The sequence below is a fragment of the Bufo gargarizans genome, chromosome 3, assembly GCF_014858855.1.
Source record: "Bufo gargarizans isolate SCDJY-AF-19 chromosome 3, ASM1485885v1, whole genome shotgun sequence".
In the NCBI taxonomy this organism is placed as follows: domain Eukaryota; kingdom Metazoa; phylum Chordata; class Amphibia; order Anura; family Bufonidae; genus Bufo; species Bufo gargarizans.
This window is the reverse complement of record NC_058082.1, coordinates 351835335-351857486: the sequence shown is the minus strand read 5'-3', so window position 1 is coordinate 351857486 and position 22152 is coordinate 351835335. Positions and strand designations below refer to the sequence as shown.

The 22152-nt window shown below is 44.1% G+C and overlaps 1 protein-coding gene across 4 annotated transcripts in view; it reads right to left on the bottom strand.

Annotated features, from left to right (window-relative positions):
* Positions 1–22152, bottom strand: part of CACNA1S (calcium voltage-gated channel subunit alpha1 S) — a 1015758-nt gene that overhangs the window by 231395 nt on the left and 762211 nt on the right. For all 4 annotated transcript variants that reach the window (XM_044287793.1, XM_044287791.1, XM_044287794.1 and 1 more), the window contains exon 36: positions 10507–10609. In XM_044287793.1, coding sequence (XP_044143728.1) covers positions 10507–10609 — 103 coding nt within the window. The remainder of the gene's footprint in view (positions 1–10506; positions 10610–22152) is intronic.

The following is a 22152-nucleotide window of genomic DNA, read 5'->3' as shown; positions in this document are numbered from 1 at the left end:
TAAGGTCCGCTGTGCATTCATTTCTGCAAACTATCTGTGTAAAAATGATCACTCCAGTTCTCAATACATTGAGGGGTGTAGTTTCCAATATGGGGTCACATTTATTATTTCACCCCAATAGCCTCTACAGTTGTTAGCACAAGATGCGCATGGTGCTCTTCCACTCCTGAGTCCTATGGTATGTCCAGGCAGAAGATTAGGGCTACGTGTATGTTGTTTATAAAACCAGGAAGCACGGCACAATAATAAGAGGACGTGCATTTCACACTGGCACACGCTGGGCACAACACATTGGGCACATCTGTGTGAAAATTGCAATTTTCACTTTGCGCTTTCTGCTGTGAATTAATTTTTGCAGAACATCTGTGGGGTCAAAATATTCACTACACCCCTTGGTACATACTGGGATACAGATTCCAAATTGGGATCACTTTTTTGGGGTTTCTTTTTTTATGTCACCTCAGAGCCTCTGGAGTTATCAGCCAGCACTGTACAAATCTGCAATCTAGGTCACAAATTGCCGCTCTCTTCTGAGCTCTCACATGTGCACATACATCAGTTTATGACCACATATGGGGTGTTGCCACATTCAGGAAGAAATGGGTAAAAAACTGGGGTCCCTTTTCTCCTGTAACACCTTAAAAATGAAAAACCTGGGCCTAAAGCAACATTTTATTGTAAAAAAATTGAATATTTCATTTTCACCACCAAGTGTTTTGAATTCTATTAGGTCAAAGTGCTCACTACACCCCTTTAAAAATTAATTGGGGGTGTAGTTTCAAAAATTGAGTCACTCTTTGGTGGATTTCTCTGTAGAGGTGCCTCTACAAATGCCACAAGGTGCCTGGAAACGCAATACCCTCCAAAAGGGTCCTGCGGTGTGCCCATACGGCAGTTTATGACCACATATGGTGTGCTGCCGTATTCAGTAGAAATTGAATAACAAATTGTAGGGTCATTTTTCTCCTATTACCCCTTGTGAAAATGAAAAATGTAGGGCTAATGCAACATTTTATTGGAAAAAATGAAAATGCTCGTTTTAACAGCCTAGTGTTTCTAATTTCCATGAAACACAAAGTTGGATCAAAGTGGTAAGTACACCTTTACATAAATTCCTTGTGGGGGTGTAGTTTCTGAAATGGGGGGGGGGGGTTTCCACTGTAGGGGTAACCTCAGGGTCTTTTCAAATGTGACACGTGGCCAAAAACCATTTCAGCAAAATCTGCCCTCCAAAACCCGTATGGCGCTCCTTCTCTTCTTATCCCTGTCGTGTGCCCATGCATCAGCCTACAACCACAAATAGGGTGTTACCGTGTTCAGGAGAAAATGGTTAACAAAATTTTGGGTGATTTTTATTCTGTTACCTCTTGTGAAAATGAAAAATGGGGGCTTATGTCACATTTTAGTGGAGGAAATGGAATTTTTTTATTTTTACAGCCATGTGTTTCTAAATTCTGTTAAACGCCTGGGGGGGTCATGTGGTCAGTACACCCTTCAATAAATTCCTTAAGGGGTTTAGTTTCCAAAATGGGGTCACTTTTTGGGTTGTTTCTACTATGTAATCCCCACAAATTGACTTCATAACTAAACTGGTCCTTAAAAAAGTAGGTTTTAGAAATTTTCTTCAAATTTTACAAATTGCTTGTAAAATTCTAAGCCTTCTAACATCCTGAAAAAATTCTATTACATTTACAAAATGATGCCAACATAAAGTAGACATATCGGGAATGTTGACTGATAACTATTTTATGAAGTATAACTGTCCGTCTTAAAAGCAGAGAAATTCAAATTTTGAAAATAGCTGATTTTCCCTAATTTTCTGTATATTTGGGTTTTTTTAATAAATAAAGGTGAAACATATTGACTCAAAACATAGTACAATATGTCATAAGAAAACTCTTTTAGAAGTGCTTGGATAAGTAAAAGCATTCCAAAGTTATTACCATATAAAGTGACACGTCACATTTGCAAAAAGTCCTTAAGGTGTTAAAGAGAATGAAGTACATACCTTAGTAGTGTTAAAACAAAATTGTTATGTGAATGTAATGAGGTGCTTTTTGTATCCAGAAAATGTTTTATTGCTTTCTTAATATCTGACAATCCCTTAAAAACAGGACAGAAGAACCAGTCGACGAGTGTAGAGTAGGGTGCAAAGATACATTTAGGTCCTTCGTAATTACAATGACTCCTTCATAATATTCTTTAAGTTTACACGTGGTTTGTGACAACCAGGACAGTTATGCTGTATTAGGTGCACACAGATTAGCAAATGTATACTTCTGGTTATCAATTTAAGCAAAACTGCATCTACTCTGGCTATCTATCATATCAATGGACAAGTGTTTCTGAAATCCTATACTTAATCCCATTAGTGTTGTTCGAGCACGGGTGCTTGAGTAGAACACTTTGGGATGCTTGGGTGCTCCACAGAGCACCAGAGCACAAATGGAAGTCAATGGGAGAACCAGAGCATTAAACCAGACACCCCCTGCTGTGAGGAGGGGAGAGTGTCTGGTTCACAGGAAAAGGTCAGAAACACCACTGAAATGGTTCAGGAACAGCATAGGGAGGATGTCTAGATGCATCTTGGACTCCCAGGTTGCTGCTGGGAACGATGTCGTCTGAGTAGTACACCACTTTTACATACTGACAATAATACGCACAAAACCGAAGATAAAACCGATTTTAGAGGAAAAATTGTTAGGAAACATTCTTTCCTGTATATTTACTTGTATATAAAGTGCAAGTGCTTCCAAAAATTACAAGGAAGAGGCACTCTGATAAAACCTGTATATAACAAAGGAGGGCCTCATTCATGTTGTGGTACAACTTTTCAAGTAGTGGGTCTCCTACACTCAGAGCCTATGCCTAGGTGAAAGGGCTGCCAAAAATCACAAGGAACTTCCACTCCAATACACCCTTTATTACACATAAAGGAGGGCATCATACACACCCTTTAAAAATTATGACTGATGGCCTGCTGGTGACCCTTTAAAACATTAGGAGCAAGGACCTGCTGCTGATCTGAGCATCTAAAACAGGGATCAGCAACCTCAGGCACTCCAGCTGTTGTGAAACTGCAACTCCCAGCATGCATACTTGCTCTGCTCTTCTAAGAATTCACATAGAAATGAATGGAGCATGCTGGGAATTGTAGTTTCACAACAGCTGGAGTGCCGAAGGTTGCTGATCCCTGCTCTAAAACATTAGGAGTGAGGGCAGCCTAATAAGCATGTTGATATGATGGAGGAGGAGGACGAGAGAAGGAAGATTGAACTATATACCTTTTTTTGTGGTGGTAGGGGTATATGGGAATACAGTATTAAATACACCATAAAAGCCACATTTAAAGTGCCTTTATGTTTAGCCGCTTTCCTCCGGTGGAGTATAGAAGTCCTGGGCAATTCAGGCCTTGTTCATTTTGATAAGAGTCAACCTGTCAGCATTTTCAGTTGACAGGTGGATGCGCATATCAGTTATTATGCCCCCAGCAGCACTAAATACCCGCTGTGACAAAATGCTGGCGGCAGGGCAGGCCATCACCTCCAAGGCATAGAGTGCCAGTTCGTTCCACGTGTCCAGCTTAGACACCCAATAGCTGTAAGGCACAAAGGGATCATTGAGGATGCAGACACGATCTGCTACATACTCCTTCACCATCTTCCAAAAAGTTTCCCTCCTTGTGACACTAGGCTGCACATCTGGGTGAGGGTGCTGGCAGGGTGTCATGAAACTGTCCCAGGCCTTGGAGAGTGGAAAAACCTGCTGTGGGTACTACCCTAGTACCCCTGTGGGTACAAGCCCGGATGGAGGTCATGGAACAGCGTCGCGACCCCCCCTAGCAGTTGGGCCAGCTGGTGGCGCGGAACCTCCGGCTGTGGTCACAGGTACTGTGCCTACTCTACTATCGACAGCTAACCTGTCACAGGGCGGGGGAGTACCTTCAGTGGCGCCGGTATATTTCGTTAGGCCCAGCATAAAAAAGGACATCTTAGAGGGCAAGGATGTCAACTTGGCATCCTTGTTAATTACGTCCCACGACGTAACAGAAAACAAGTCCTTCGGCTGTAGCGAGTTATCGGTGGTACTTAAGTCCAAAGACCCCAGGCTCAGTCGCAAGCTGACCCTGGCCGAGTTCGTCCTGGCCTTCAGCCTGTTCAGAGATGTTTTGTGTTCCGCCAGCCCCAACAGGAGAGAAGAGTTGGACATTTACCTCTACAGGGTGGTAGATTTGGCGCACAAGTACGGGGGTACAGCGTTCTATGATTATCATAGGTCCTTCTCGGCCAAAGCGGCAGCCATTTGGGCCCAGTTCCAGGTAGTCATGGACTGGAGCAATATTGACATGGAGTTATTTTGTAGGCACTTCGCCAGTTTGAAGTCCCCGGTGTGCGCCACATGTCAGTCTCCTGCTCATACTACCGCTTGGTGCCCATTGGCTGACCTTACAGCTGCCACCAGTACCTCCAGAGGTGGGATCAACCCAGGTCCTAGCCAGCAGTCAACCCAGTTTGACAAGCTGAGGAGACCCATTCATTACTTGGGGAAAGCCCAGCTCTGCAACAACTTTAACTATGCCATCTGCAATTTCAGCCAGTGCAGGCTCCTGCATATCTGTGCCACATGTTTCAGGGCACATCCGGTCACGCTCTGCACCTTGAAGCCGGCATGACCGAGCCGGGTGAATGTGGAGGTACTAGACCAGCTGCTGCAGCTTCATCCGGTTCAGCCGTTCCGCGCTTTTCTGGTGGAAGGGTTTGCACAGGGGTTCCACACTGGGCTCATCACCTTGCCACAGCAGACTTATGAATGCCCCAACCTGCAGTCTGCTTCTAAACATGCTGATCTGGTGGATCTGCTGTTGGCAAGTGAGCTGGAAAAGGGCTTCATAATTGGTCCTTTCCAGTCCCCTCCTTTTTGCACATGGAGGGTGAGCCCGGTGGAGGTGGTGCAGGGAAAATACTCCAATAAATTTCGTTTGATTTATGATTTGTCTGCTCCACATTCTTCCCACGTTCCAAGTCTTAACTCATTGATTCCGTCTGAGGAATTTTCGTTGAAGTATACTTCCGTGGACCAGGCTATCCAGGTCATTCTACAGACAGGCAAGGGTGCTTGGCTGTCCAAAGCAGATGTCTCTGATGTGTTCAAACTGCTGCCCATTAGCCCATCTCTCTGGCAGTGGCATGGCATCAAATGGAGAGATGCTTACTATTTCGCCACCAAGTTGACGTTTGGTTCCAAGAGCAGCCCCAGTCTGTTTGATAAGTTAGCGCAGGCTCTGGAATGGATTTTGTTTGAAGTACGGGGTTGCCAGAATGTCATTCACTACCTGGATGATTTTCTGTTGATAGAAGAACCCTCACGGGCGCCTGTTGACTTGCAGGTTCTCTTGCAAGTTTTCAAGGAGTTAAACATTCTGGTGGCTGCCCACAAAACAGAAGGGCCTGCGCAAGTTGTCACGTTCTTGGGGATTTCCCTGGATTCACATGACATGTCAGCCAGTCTGCCACAAGACAAACTCGACAGGATCAAGTCAGGTGTCCGTTCGTTGCTCATGTCTCAGGTTTGCACCAAGAGAGAATTGCAGTCTTTGTTGGGTATGTTAAACTTTGCCATGAGGATCATTCCTCAGGGTAGATCATTTATTTCAAGACTGTTAGTCTTACTACAACAGACCAGTGATTTGGACGCATCAGTGCATCTTAATGCCAACGCCCGAGCAGATCTGTTCATGTGGGACAGATTTCTCAGCGGGTGGAATGGCATTTCCATGTTCATTCCAAAGGCCACTTCTGATTCTCCACACGTATTTTCAGACACAGCTGCCTCGATAGGTTTCACGGCCATATTTGGCTCACATTGGTTCGCTGGCTCATGGCCCACGCATGTACTACAGATGCCAGGGTTTTCTCAGACGTCGGCATTGTTCGAGAGCTATCCTATCGTAGCAGCTGCTATAGTTTGGGGGCATAGGTGGTCGGGTCACACGGTGGTTTTCCACACTGACAACATGGCGACTGCAGAGATCATTAACAAGGGTAGATCTAAATTGTTACTCATCATGTCTTTCATGCGTAGGTTGACCTGGATAGCCCTGGAACAGGGGTTTCATTTTCATGCCCTGTTTTTGGACGGGGTCAGCAATATTGCAGCTGATGCTTTATCTCGTTTTGATTTTTCACGCTTTTTCTTACAGAACCCAGAAGCAGACTCAGTGGGCACCCCGGTACCGGACTGGCGGCTGCTGGTCTTGGACTAGACTCTCTGATGGTGGTCGCCAGTTCACTCATTACAAAGTCTTTGTCGACCAGTACATTGAGGTCATATCGCCGAGCGTGGGTGGTTTTCTCAGACTTTCAGTTGTCATATCCCAGGGGTGACATTGGTCAGGTCAAGTATATGGTGGCTTTCGTGTCATATTGTCATTCGGTATTGGCTCTATCCTACAATACTATTAGGCTATATCTGGCAGGGGTGCAGCATTTTTTGGCACTTCAAGAGCCTGATAGACCCTCTATATTTTTGGCTCACCCGATCAAGGCCATACTCAGAGGCATTCAAAAAAGCCAGGTCACGGACAAGTCGGTCCGTCGACCTGTTACGGGGGACATGTTTTGTAGTCTGTCGGAAGTTCTCACATTGTCACCATTCGGAGTCCTTCCCAGCCTGGTGATTAAAGCTGCAATGTACTTGGCATTTTACGGGTTCTTAAGAGCAGGTGAAGTGACTCAGGCCAGACAAGGGCCGGTGGCTCTCCGCAAAGGATGATTTAGTTAGGGTGGGCAGTAACTATCCCTTACAGTTGCCTCACAACAAAACCAGGCAGGTTGGTCCCGGCCATGTAGTAAAGTTCTTTCAGACCACAAATGCGTGGTGTCCAGTGACAGTCTTGGACAACCTCTTGCTGGCCATTAGGCTGCACAGCCCCACCGACCCGTTACTCCCATTTCCTGACGGTCCACTGACGTTCATCAAGCATATCTGAATCCTGTTGACCAATGCAGGGTTAAATCCGGTGCAATTCTCGAGGCATTCTTTCCGCATCGGGGCAGCATCAGCAGCATCCAAGCAAGGGGTCCCAGTGCATATCATCAAACACTTGGGGCGCTGGCGCTCGGGGTGCTTTGTACGGTACATCCCGGAGCCACAGGCGGAGCTGGTCTAGGCGTTCAGTTCACTGGCAGAGTAACACGTCAGGCCAATCCTTCCCTCACTGGTGGGTCTTTGCCCCCTTTTTCAGGCATACCAACCTAGTGAGGCCAAGGCACACCTCAGGCCTATTAGGTAGAGGGGTGGTGGTTGGGCATCTTCTAATCATAGGTACTGACCACAAGTGTTAAGGCTGGCTGCAGGCTAGCCTGGATTTGTGGGAGGGGCCGGTACCTATCTTAAGCGGTCCGGCTCACTCAGGCAGCACGTTGGCATTCGGACGTTCCCTGCCCACCCATTCCCATTTTTCATTCAGTCATTCAATCGTCACAATCAGAGTATGCCCCCTTTTTCAGGCATACCGACCTAGTGAGGCCAAGGCACACCTCAGGCCTATTAGGTAGAGGGGTGGTGGTTGGGCATCTTCTAATCATAGGTACTGACCACAAATATATATATACTTATATATTTCTGAAACATCTTTGTTCATCTAACTTGTATGTTATATCCCTTGTTGATAGGGGTTTAACAGGGATGCTCTAGGATTAGGCACGGGGACAGGGAACCTCCACCATCAGGGGGTGACCCTGGGCTGAGGATAGACTAGGGTATTACAGGGATAGCATCCCCTGAGGTCCCCTCATCATCCTCCTTTTTCCCCCGCTGCTTCATCAGTGATATCTTCCCTTAGGGGATTACGTCACGTATCGTTCATTAATAGGTACTTTTTGTACTAATACCCATTACTTGAATAATAAAAGGTATATTTTAAGTCACGCTATTTTCCTGTGCTAAACCTGACCTAATTTGTAACGTGATTCGGCTAAATCATTTGAATCCTTTTTTCTGTGATACACTTAAGCATGTGTCCGTCATTAAGAGGACCTTCCCAATAACTGTGTTGGTCAGGGCATGGGTGATGTTACGGGACACATGCTGGTGTAAGGTATTGATGGCACACCAGGAAAAATAGTGGAGGCTGGTGACTGAGTAACGAGGGACGACCACCACCATCAGGCTGCCTCAGTGTCCACAAGCCTAAATGGTAACATTTCCAGGGCCAGCAATTTAGAAAGATGTGCATTTAGTGCTATGGCCTGTGGGTGGGCGTTTGGGTATTTGCTCTTTCGTTAAAAGGCCTGGGGTATGGACATCTGTACACTGCGCTGGGACACAGAAGTGGATGTGGGGCTTGCGAAGGTCCAGGTGCAGGGCGGCAGGCATCCGGACCTGCGTCTTGGTCAGGGGATTGGCCAGCACGTAACACAGGGGAAGAGGAGGCAGTGGTGTGACCCTCAGACACAGATTGTGGACCCAGGCATTCTGCCCACCTATTAGGGTGCTTTGATGCCTTGAGCTGGATCATGCTGGTGGTGGTGAGGTTGCTAGTGTTCACTCCCCTGCTCATTTTGGTACAGCACAAGTTGCAAATTAAAATTCTTTTATCGTCAGCACTTTCCTCAAAATAGAGCCAGACTGCGGAACGGCTATCCCTTAGCAAGGGAGATTGCCACAAGAGGGTGCTCTGGGGAACAGTTGTGGGCCTGTTTGGTGTGGCCCGCCTTCTCCCTTTTGCCACCCCACTGCCTCTTCTAGCCTGTTGCAGTGCTGCGGATCCCTCCACCTCTGTACTGCTGTCTTCGCTCGGCTTGCCACCTTCCCAGGTTGGGTCAGTGATCTCATCGTCCACCACCTCCTCTTCCACTTCCTCACTCTGGACATCTTCCTGACTTGTTGACCTAACAAGAACTTCACTTATTGACAACTGTGTCTCATCCACATCATCCCCTGATGACGCGTTCTGGCCAGCCAATCACTGTAATGCCAGTAACCAACATGGCTACAGCAGTACTTCCCTGTATGATTATTGGCTGCATAGTAGCCAACAAACGCGCAGGGAGGAAACTCGAGCATAGCGATGCTCGGTACATCACGGTGTTCGCCCAACACCAACTCCCATTTTAGCTGTTGAGGGAGAGGTGTTGTGGAGCCACCTATTGAAAATTGAATGTGAAAGGTTAGGATTGTAATCTTGTTAAAAGTGTGTTACCTGTAAAAAACATGATTGCCCCCCACACTAGCAGATAATTAACAGAATTTAGGTCATATAAAGACAAGTCAGCAGCACCATATGTAGGTAACAAAGATGCTGCAGAAACAGTCAATAAGGTTCATGTCCATGGGCTCACAAAGAGCACTGATACTCATACCCATGGCTCTCAATAACAGAGTCATACTTTATGTATACACAGTGGGAATACACTCTATAGGGATTTCACATTGTGTTATGCACCAAAGTATGAGAGAAATCATTCTGTAGATTACTTAACATCTGCTAACAGCTGCTTAGGTGTCATTTTACCAGATTTCTTCTTGTTCTTTATATTTCTGTTGGGACCAGCAAGCTCCCCAAGTAGATGCTAAATATGAATTCTCCTTCACAATGCTCAGTTAGGGAGTTGCCATGGGTGCCCTTTAGAGGGAGGTGTTTTTAAATAAAAATGACACATTTTCTGATAAAATATATTACAAAAGCTGCTTTCCCTACACATTTTTTAAAGTTGTAATGAGTTACACTTCAAGAAATAGCCATTTATTTTAGGTTAGACATGTAATAAGTGTCATGCCGATACCCCATGCCTGCTGCTGTCCTCTTGTCCCAGGCAGTGGTGAGTGGTGCTCCTCTCTCCCTGTGTGCATTGGGACTAGTGCTCAGTGCTCCTTTCAGCATTGTGAGAATTTATCCTTTCCTCCTGCCTCCTGTCCATCTGCTGGTTAAGTTGCTGATCAGTCTCCTTATTTAGCTGGGCTGTAGTTCCACCTCCTTGACTGAACTTTAAGGTTTTGTAGTCTCTAGTAACCAGAGAAGTTGTTATCTCTTTTCTGACTACCCATATACTGTACCTTGCCTGTCTACCGATTCTGCTCCTTGCTGTCTGCCCCAACCTTGGAACTGCTACCTGGACGAATCATGTACTCAGCCTGCACTGATCTTAAACTGTGTTCAGACTGTCTTTTTCCTGAGTCCTTAGTGCTTCACACCAATGTCTCTGACCTCTGTGGGTCAGCTGTCAACTACCCCAGGCCTACTCCAGGAGGTAGCAGCCTGGTTGGTTCCCTGCAGCAAAGTCCATATCTCTGTATAGGGGTTAAAGGGAGAATACCAGGGAACCACCAGGACAACTTCCTTAGGTTTAGCACAAAGTAAACTGGTAAGTTGTCATTGTTGTTCCACACCCACTGCCGTTACAATAAGTGATAACTCCCATATAGCTTTGATCACAGTTCATATAGAAGATTGTTGAAATATGGCAGTAAAGTTACAAAATAAGAGAAGTTGAACAAATAGCTTACCTTCAGTTTTTATCTTTAATGCTGTTCTCACTAGTGAAAATAAAGTGGCATTGAATGTAACAGTTCCATCACTGTTTAACGGCATGTTCATACTGACTAGCCTCTACAAAAAAAAATAATAATTGTATGATATTTTTAATACATACACACATATAATTTACCAAACCATCATCAAATGAGTTAGGGCTCACGTACACGACTAATTTTGGTCTGCATCCGATCTGCATTTTTTGCAAATCAGATGCGGACCCATTCATTTCCATTAGTGTTGATCGTGAATATTCTAATTGTGAATTTTTATTGTGAACATTGGCATTTCGAGAATTCACTAATATCTAGAATATAGTGCTATATCTTCTTAATCGCAAATATTCTAGATCAGTATCCATGATCCCTCACTGCTTCTTGCTTGTCGGCCAATGAGAAGGCTGCAATATCTTTGACTTTAGGAGTAGTTTTTCGTATCGCAAATTTTTATTGCCAATTTTCCAATTTCAGATTTTTGCAATCAAGCAAAAAAATGACTGGAGATTAAATTCTCAAATTCACGAATATATGACGAATATTCGCCCAAATATTTGCAAAATATCGCAAATTCGAATATTGCCCCTGCCGCTCACCGATTTCAATGGGGCCGCAAAAGATATGGACATCACACCGTGTGCTGTCTGCATCTGCATGTCCCCAAAAATGGCTATGGCCGTGTGCATATTTGCATATGCATATTTGTTGTGGGAATTTGGGCGATTGACCCTAGCGCCTATGTGCTTGCTGTAAAAACAACAAAATTAAAATAAATTTAATAAATTTTCAGTCACAGACATTTCTCCAACAAAACTATGACACATGAATAAATATAAGCAACAAATACAAATTAGTTTCACACCATAGTGCTTACTCCCATTCTTTATGGCAAATACGGTATGTTAAGAGTTTCTGCATTCACAAACGGTTATGACCATAAAGAGGACCTGTCACTGCGAAATGCAATATAAATCTGCAAGGCAGCATGTTAAAGAGCAGGAAAACATGAGCTGACTGATATTTGTGTGAAAAAAGATTCAGTAAAACTGAAAAAAAAGGAGATATATGTATGTATGTTTGTATGTTCCATGATCACTCAAAAACGCAACCATCAATTTCAACGAAACTTGATAGACACATCCCTTGCTACCTGGAAAGAAAACTTGTAGGGGGGGGGCGTCACAGCTCTCTAGCACGTACCGTTCCTGAGATATTCCCAAAAAAATGCAAATATAGCACATCACATGACCTACATTAGCCAATAGAAGCCTGCAGGTCTTTCTCTTGATATCCCAACTGCCATACACACGGTCACATGTCCCTTATCAGCCAATAGAAGCTTGCAGAAGGACCTGTAAGCTTCTATTGGTGTCTATCAAGTTTCGTTGAAATTGATAGTAGCTAAGGACAGTCTCCACATACATGCAGTTTTACACCAGGTTTACATAACAACCCAGCCATTTTTCTTCACTGCTGTAGGTCAGCTGTAAAAGGGCAGGGAGCTGTGGATGACACTGTTAAGGGAGTGGAGTGCTGTTGAGGTCGCAGTTCGGGGGCAGGTAGGTTGGCCACCTCCAGGTCTTGCTATCCCACACCCACTCCGCAGCTGACAGGGTTTAAAAAAAAATTAATGTAAAAATCAACTTCTGTCAGCTGCAGGGGATTGAGGGAGGATGACTTTCTCTCTGCAGCTCATGCTCAGACAGCACAGTGCTGCTGTCTGAGTGTGAACTGTTCAAAAGAACATCCCTGTGTCCGTCCAGGCCCTGCACCGGATTGAGGACAGGGAGTCTGAAAGCAGGATGCTATGGAGGTAAGTGTTAAGGGGCAGATTGCTGCAGAGGCCATTGTTAAGGAGATGGGGTGCTGTGGAGGTCACTGTTAAAGGGGGAGGGGGTGCTGTGGAGGTCACTGTTAAAGGGGGAGGGGGTGTTGTGGAGGTCACTGTTAAAGGGGCAGGGGGTGTTGTGGAGGTCACTGTTAAAGGGGCAGGGGGTGTTGTGGAGGTCACTGTTAAAGGGGCAGGGGGTGTTGTGGAGGTCACTGTTAAAGGGGCAGGGGGTGTTGTGGAGGTCACTGTTAAAGGGGCAGGGGGTGTTGTGGAGGTCACTGTTAAAGGGGCAGGGGGTGTTGTGGAGGTCACTGTTAAAGGGGCAGGGGGTGTTGTGGAGGTCACTGTTAAAGGGGCAGGGGGTGTTGTGGAGGTCACTGTTAAAGGGGCAGGGGGTGTTGTGGAGGTCACTGTTAAAGGGACAGGGGGTGTTGTGGAGGTCACTGTTAAAGGGGCAGGGGGTGTTGTGAAGGTCACTGTTAAAGGGGTGGGCACTGCTGTGGAGGTCACTGTTAAAGGGGTGGGCACTGCTGTGGAGGTCACTGTTAAAGGGGCGGGCACTGCGGAGGTCACTGTTAAAGGGGCGGGCACTATTAAAGGGACAGACAATGTGAAGGTCACTATTAAAGTGGCGGCACTGTGGAAGTCATTGTTAAAGGGGCAGGCAGTGCGGAGGTCACTGTTGGAGTGGGTACTGTAGAGGTCACTGTTATGGGGGAAACTGTTGATATCTTTTTACGACACGCGGAAACAAAAAAAGAAAGATGAAATATACCCGTGCAAAGCCAGGTCCATCTGCTAGTATATATATAAAAATGAGTTTGTCTGTCTGTTTTTTATGCGCGATCAAACGACTGGACCGATCTTTACCAAATTTGGCAAACAGGTATATCAGGTGTCCCGAAAGGTTTTATACCGGGTCTCAGCTCTCTAGGACGTATGAGATATTCCCAAAAAATTACCTGCATTAGCCAGTAGAAGCCTACAAGTCTTTCAATCATATCCCAACTGCCATACACACGGTCACATACACACAGTTTTACTCCAGGTTTCCCTAACAACCCAGGCATTTTTCTTCACTGCTGTAGGTCAGCTTTAGGCTAGGGCTACAAGACGACAATAATTCGCACGACATATCGGGCACAACTACACTACTACATGTGTTGCGCCACAATCATGTCTCGTGGCAATTTTTATAATTATAGTCTATGGTGTTGCACTGCGATTGTCGTGTTGCAGTCACAGCATGTCGCAGTGCGACACCATAGCCTATCATTATAAAAATGTCATCGTGTAGCCCTAACTTTAAAGGGGCAGTGCGCTGTGGAGGTCTCTGTTAAGGGGACAGGGCCACTATTAAAGGGGCAGCTACTGTGGAGGTCACTGTTAAAGGGGCATTCATTATGAATGTTACTGTTAAGGGGGCAGGCCGCTGTGGAGGTCACTGTTAAAGGGGCGGCTCTGTGGAGGTCACAGTTAAGGGGGCAGGGGCCACTATTAAAGGAGCAACTGCTGTGGAGGTCGCTGTTATGGCAGCAGGGTACTGTGAAGTCACTGTTAAGGGAGCAGGGTACAGTGGAGGTCTCCCTTTAAAGGGACGGGTGTTAAGGGGTGGGGGACTGTGGAGTTCACTGTTAAGGGGGCGGGGGGCTGAAGAGGTCACTGTTATGGGGGATATTGTCTATATATTTTAACGACACACACAAACATTAAATTAAATAGTTTAAATATACCCATGCGAAGGCGGGTCCTTCTGCTAGTAATTTCTATATTTAAATATCTGCCATTTCTGATTTCATTGTCCTTCCCAAAGAACCTTTTCTTCCATCTAAAATAACAGATCAGAGACAGAAATGGCTAAAACAGATGCAAAATGAGAATAACTGATACTTAAAATAAAGCATCAATTTTTTTTATTTTTTTTTCTATACTTCTGACAGATCAGAAGAACGGAAACAAAAAGGTGATGAGAACCTGGCCTTACTGAATTTTTTCCCCACAAAACTATATGCTATATCAGTCTGCTGAACCTCTCCTAACTCTAACATGCTGCCTGCAGATTGCATTGCATTTTATGAGGACAGGTTATCTACATTTACAAAGCAAGATTTTATATGCATGTCACGTAATTTGTTTTAAAGCCACTGTCATTTTACATTACCTTTCTCATCAAATCTATTCCTTGAAGAGGTATTCCCATCTCAACATCTCATTAAGTCTCTTAGGCATAGATAAGAAAATTGATTTGTTTTAGGGTCCATTCACACATCCGCAAAATGCGTCTGCATCCCTTCCAGGAACAGGTGTGGACACATTAATTTCCAATGGGGCCGAAATGTGCTGTCCGCACTTCCGGATCCGCAAAAAAAATAGAACATGTCCTATTCTTGTCTGCAATTGCGGACGCGAAAAGGCATTTTCTATGAGTGTCGGCGATGTGCGGATCCGCAAAACACATACGGACGTGTGAATGGACCCTTAAGTGTTCTCTGTATATTGTTTCCTGGTACTTTATGATGTTTAAATTATGTTTCCACTGGATAATGCCACAGTCCAGCACCAGAGTACATTGGTGATATCCGAGAACAGTGGGGTCACTAATCAATTCATTAACACCTCTCTCTCCAAACCTCCGCCAAATGTTGCGCACATTAATTTAAAGGGGTTATCCCATGACTAATGTAAAAAATTAAAATCAGACATCATATAGTACATAACAGTCTTTTTGTATCAAAGCTAGTATCAGCCCAGTACCTCACATGGATCCAGGGCTCTCCACATTCATTGTTCTGCTAGATTTATATCAAGCTGGCAGCTAAAGGGGAGTGTCTTTTCTGCTGCAGCTACGGGGTGTTTCAGTTCTCCTTATCACAGCTCAGGAGGCAGTTGAAGGATGAAACTGAGTATCTGCGGCCTTCTCAGTGAGCAGGTCAAATAAATAGGAAACAAAAACTAACAGCAGGTGGCGCTGTACAAATACATTTTATTTAATAACTCAGTGGCTATGCGAAAAAAAATTATGCATGTGTGAGAGTCGTGCATCTGGTTTGAAACATTATTTTGTAGTACACATTTTTGTCCACAAGATGGCCGAAAGCCAGATGTTTGAGCCATGTGTGCATTCTTTTGTTTAAGGTAAATAAGGTAGGGGAAGAGGGGATTACATTACAGTTTCCAAATATACCTATGAACACAGTTGTAGTTGCTGAAACCACTCCTATCAGGTTAAGGAGCCAATAGTCTCTTCTTAAGGAACACCCCTTTTGTGATGTCATGTCTGCTATTTAAATCAATGTAATGTGAATAAAGGGGCGCGTCTCTTGTACCATGACTGAGGGAAGAGAGAAGATGCTTTCATGAAACCACCTAGTGTGTTTGGTCTCATTATAAAGCTGTATGGCATGCACATACTAATACTTCTCATTGATTTGGCACCACACAAAGAAGAAGGAAAGCGCATGAATTGCGATGACAAATTGGCGCCCAACGTGGGGCAGACAGCTTGCGTAACTTCCGATTCAAACGTTACGAGAGCGACTTAAACGGAACCATCAGACGAGATCATACGCTAGCAAGGTAAGAAAGCTTTATTTCTTACGAATCTCCTCTGAAACTTCCGCTTTTGTGGGTTCTTAAGAGTTGAATTGGTGTTATTGCGATATAAGGGTTCAAATTATAGCTGATCTGTCCGTTAGAAAGAACCTGTTGAAATATTGGAACATGCTGAAACTAAACGGAAGTTGTTAGACAGCTGAGTCGGATATCCTGTGACGTAGAATTGGATCTCAGCCAAGTTCTGATAAGAGAGAGTCTTGGACCAATGCTCTGACGAGAGTGTTTGAAGACTCATGAGTAGTGACCAGGGGTCCTCATGAGTGTGTAGGATTAACACCAATTGCATAGTAGTAATAAGCAATTGGAGGTTATTAAGTTGGTGCCCTGCACAAGAGAGATTGTGGGTTCAATACTATTATATCATTTGAGCTTTGTGCAACTGCACTTAAGTTAGTGGGTTCGGTGGCGATTACTTATAGTAATCGGATACCGTTTGAGCTTTGTGCAACTACGCTTAAGTTTGCGGGTTTGATAAGCAGATATTGTTAAGTTGGTGCCCTACAATGATGGGTAATTCTAATGTTACAGGATATAGTGAGGAGATGTTAACAGCAGCTCAGTTGATGAAAGAAAGAAAGGAAAAGTTTCAGTTAGGAATAATCTGTCATACTAAGTAGCAGCGATTTCCGGTATTAACCGGAAATACGTAGTATTGTGTAAGAGTTCCCCCTAGAGGCTGCATATCGAAACTAAAGTTGCAGTTATGAAGTTAAAATCGTTCATGTGTGCAATTGAGATGCCAGAAACCGGTAGATTAAATGAAAGTTTGTGGATAAGTGTATTGAAAGAAATTGAGAAGAATGGTCAATATTGGTATAGTAAGATGGAGGATTTGGATGTGATAAGGAACAAAGAACAGGACAGTTTGCCATGCGGCATCCCTTCCCCCACCACCTCTGTTGTAAGTAATCCTGGGTTTTGTGGTCCAACAAACAATCCATGTGTCAGCCCTCCTCTACACCATGTACTGGAATGTGTTTATCAGCACCCCCCACTGTGTCTTCTACTCCCTCCATCCCTTTCACATCCCCCTCTGTGCTCAGTAATTCAACTCCCCTCCATTTGGGGGTTAGGGGGGGGATGGGGGCTGGTAATTAGTAATGCATCTGCAGACTGTGAAGATAATAAAGTGTGTTGTTTGAGGATCTCAAAGACAGGACACAATTCCTATCATAGTTCCCAGCACTGGATTAGATCCAATGATGTTTGCAAAAATAACCTTTCCAGATTGTATGTCCCAACAGTTTAAAATGTGCCTGCAGAGATCATTCCTATGATGCCAATTGGAAGTGTCCAATCCTATCAATCTAAGGTTTCACCCATTCTTAGTCCTTATTCAGATATGAGTGAAAGTGTAGGGATATCTGCATCATTGTATGATGTATGACATCTATCACTCCCAGTAGTAACATCTGTTATTGGTGAGATTTGAAAAATGTAGTCCAATGTAGAGCTGGGGATTTACTGCATAATGAAGATCATTGAGTCTGGGAGGAAGCAATTAGGTGATTAGTCAGTCACATTGTCATCAGGACAGGACATAGAGTGTGGAGAAAGTTTTCACTAGACTCCAGGAAAGTTGGGTGGATTTGGATTTTTGAGTTTACTTTAGATATGCATGAGAAAATCCTAAGTGCTGCTTTTGTGGATGGGTTTAAGAATCATCTAGAAAGGTCACGTGTTGGCTAGGCTTGAGAGAAGTTCATTTTGTCCCTCCATTTTGCTAAAGTTAAATCAATCAAAGGCCTAAGGCAGGTGTGGATGCCTATCAGTCCTCCCCACTAGAGGGGGGAAGGAAGACTTTGGATGAACTTGCCCACTTCCTCGCCTGTGGGAGGAGCTACTAATATTCAGCCCCTTCAAATAAAACGCCCATAGAGAATTAACAACCCTGAATCAAATACTGGATTTATTATTCTATACAATATACTAATGCAATTCCTACTCCTCTCACCAATTAATTGCCGTCTTAAGGGTGTGCAAAATTAGATCCAACTATTCTGCTGCATCTGGAGGGGGGGAGTAGTAGTAGGGCCTTCTGGGAGTAATAAATAAAAATACTTTCCCACCTCTGTAAATAAAAATTCACATGCCTGTCTCCAATAATAACCAAATTTTTGAGTTTCTGGTAGATAATTTCAGGTTCTTGGAAGATGGATCATCTCGGACAGGATATGCTGTTCCTACTTAATCTGATGTTGTCAAGAAAGAACCACTCGCTCCAGCAATGTTAGTGCAGGAGACAGAGCTGAAGACACTCGCTGAGGTTGGTAAGATGGCTGAGGGTAAGACTACTAACATCCAGGTATGCCTTCGATATCCCTCATTATTATGGTCTAATCTGGTGAAGCAGAGATTTTGTTTGATCCATGGGTAAGCCCATCAATAATGAATGCCGAGTGCATGAAAGATGTTTGATGCCCTGATGCTGCCTGAGAAGGTAGAGGCTAACCTATTACCTGAAGTTTACGTTAAGTGGAAGTCTGTGTGATACAGGATGGCTTAGGGCCAGTGGACTTCCAAAAGTTAGTCTTTTTCAGATACAGGTTACAAGGGCTGAAAGGAAACATCAAAGGATAAAGGTAGAAGTGATGATTGGACTCTGGAGAGTTGGTAATAAACTCTTCCTTCAGAGGGCCCTCTACCTAAAGAGGATGGATTTAGAACATAGGCAAATCAAGAGAGGTGTGATTGGGTTCTGTGGTGGGTGGCTCCTGGGTTCAACAATACTGCCACTAGGTTAGTTGAAGATGAATACTGTAATAATGATGGGAGAACTATGGGAGTTCCAGGAAGGCATATGCCCAGGTCATCTTACCCATTTCAGAGACTGCGGATTGACTACATTCAGAACAAAGGTGGAACAGTGTGAATATGTCTGTGTCTATATTGATCTCTTTCCAGGATATTCGGAGATTTGGCCTGTAGCAAAGGCTACAGCTAAAAGATATTGACTGAGGTGAGAGTACCTACCCCTGGGGCTTTTCTCCATCCGGTACACATCTAACCGGAAGATATGTCCAAGTCCTTATGAAGTACTCTTTGGGAATGCTCCGGGATTAGGTGTCTGTTTCCCCAATAGTTCCAGATGCAGCATAGTAGTTTTCCAAAATGATGATGTCTGTTGCACAAATGAATTGTCTAATGTATATTTCCAAGTTTTAGTTGTTTCCTAGAATCCAGACTGTATAGAAGCGATTCATCCTTTACAATCATGAGATTGGGTAGTGGTGAAACAAGAAACGGGTGGAAAGTCCTAGAGCTACGGTTTGAAGATCTACATCAAGTCCTGATGACCGCCGCCACTGCTGTCGAATTGCAAGGAGAAACCGATCGTATTGCACTCAAGTGCCAGGACTATAAGGGCCATAATGTTGTTTCATGCCTTATTGTTTGTTCCATATTGTACAAAAGGGAAATCACAGTCAAATCAAATTCCAACAGTGTTATATTATCAAGATGAGTCAGGAACAACTAAGTTGACTTTTGCAGTATAGTGGACTGTAAGACAGATGACAGATAGGACACTTGGTTTTGGTCTGATAAGTACATCTGTGTGACTGGAACTGACCCAGTCTATAGTAATTGTGTTTAGATATGACCATACCAACTGTGGATATTGGAGATTAACAGAATGGAGTACTAGTCTGAAGTGTTGGGAATATAAACCAGTGGAAATTACCTCTAGAGTCGGTAAAGCTGAAGGTTTGTTGCAAAGGATGACTGTCCTGAAGGGAAAACCACCAAACAGTTGTAAACATGATGAGTGTAATCCTCTGTTCCTGTCCATTAGAAATCCTATCTAACAGGATATATGTGTTAGGAGCCTGTGTAAGTGACAAAGATCCCCTAGGCAAATCTAGAATGTTGGTGAGGGAGAAACCTCAAAGTTCAGTCGTATCTGTGGCTCCTACGTCCTTACCTATAATTGACAATTAAATATTTGGCCTATTTAAAAATATGACAAACTGGCCTTAGAAACAGGATTTTATACAGGAAAGCCCTTTGGTGTTTTCCCTCCAGGATATTGTTCTTACATAATTCAGCTGAATGAGATGAGTAGTGACTCTAACGTTTACTCTGACAGTTGGTTTATGAACGCAGATATCTGGTGATTGTGTGAAGATTTGAAACTCCGACCCAGGATGCAGGTGGAATGAAGTGGCCAATGTACCCTGATCAAGTACTGATGCCATTTGTTCTATTCTCACCTCCTGAGTGGGATCAAATCAGAAAACAATGTCCGGTCAAGACAAAAGAGGTCACTCCTACATCCTTTCACTCACGTGTATACATGGATGCCATAGGAGTCTGTAGTAGAGTTTCTGACTAATTTAAAGCAAAAAGTCAGATAGTTGCAGGATTTGAGTCATTAACTCCCATGATTAGTAAAAATAAATAAAAAAATTGGATTGGGTTAACATCTCTATTGTCATCAACAGATTTGTGAATTGCACCTGTGATGCTGTGAAGGGAATGGTGGAACAACTGAGCTCTTTTCCGGTGATGACTCTACAGAACCGACTGGTCCTTGACAGCAGAAGAAGAAGGGGTCTACAGGAACTGCTGCCTCTACATCCAGGACAACATTGCCTCTGATGGAAGGATCACCAAGGATCTGAGGGAAACTGATGGACTTTATCAAATGAACTGATGGAAGAACTTATGAAATTAATATCATGGACGAATAATGTTTTGGAAACTGATTCAGCAACTACAATGCGTTTAGAATTTGGTTTTAACAGGCTGCCATATAGTTCTACATTTTAGGAAAATTGTTTTTAAAAACGTATAATACATCCATGCCCATACTCTGTATGTGTGCTGTGCCCCTGTCAAAGACAAAAATGATTCCATCCTGAAGTAAATAAAACCTTGTTGATGGTTGCGGGGTAAATAGGACAAGGTGAAGGCAAACCCGAAAGGGAGTTGAGGGGACCTGGTGAAGCAATAAGGAAAGTCCAGCTCTTCGCTGTTTAGGGCGTTGGGAGAGTACCTCACTTTGCCTGTTCACCTTTGGTCTATTTCCCGCAAAAGGAGGGATTTGTGAGAGTCGTGCATCTGGTTTGAAACATTATTTTGTAGTACACATTTTTGTCCACAAGATGGCCGAAAGCCAGATGTTTGAGCCATGTGTGCATTCTTTTGTTTAAGGTAAATAAGGTAGGGGAAGAGGGGATTACATTACAGTTTCCAAATATACCTATGAACACAGTTGTAGTTGCTGAAACCACTCCTATCAGGTTAAGGAGCCAATAGTCTCTTCTTAAGGAACACCCCTTTTGTGATGTCATGTCTGCTATTTAAATCAATGTAATGTGAATAAAGGGGCGCGTCTCTTGTACCATGACTGAGGGAAGAGAGAAGATGCTTTCATGAAACCACCTAGTGTGTTTGGTCTCATTATAAAGCTGTATGGCATGCACATACTAATACTTCTCATTGATTTGGCACCACACAAAGAAGAAGGAAAGCGCATGAATTGCGATGACAAATGCAATTACAAAAGTATTCAGATCCAGGAGCTGGTTTGAAAACTGTAGAATATTTTTCATGGGACAACCCCTTTAATGTACAGAAGTATTAACCACCTCCGGACCGCCTAACGCAGATGTGCGGTCCGGAGGCGGCAGCGCTGCGCACAGTCACGCATATACGCGTCATCTCGCGAGACGCGAGATGACACGAATATGCGCCCGCGCATGCGCAGTTCGCGGCGGCATTTCGTTCAGGACTATTTCGTCAGCAACCTGCCAGCCGTGATCATTGGCTGGCAGGTTGCTGATTTTTTAAAAATCCAATCAGAAGCCAGATAACAGATCATATTTGTAAATATGATCTGTTATATGGCTGCCTGCTCCTCTGCTGGTTCTTTTCGTCGGTTGGATCCAGCAGAGGAGCAGGCTTCACAGTGAGTACACCAAACAGCACACTTTAGCCCCAGATCACCCCCCTGAACCCCAATTAACCCTTTGATCACCCCTTTGTCATTCACTAGTGAAAGGAAAAAAGTGATCAGTGTAAACTGTCCCTTTTTTTTTTCACTGGTATTGACCGTTAGGTTTTAGGTATAGTTTAGGCCCCTTGGTTAGGTAGTTAGCAATCAGTTAGCGCCCAGCCCACCGCACCGCAGTCCGTTATTCGCTGATTAGCGTATCGCTAATAAGCATTTGTAC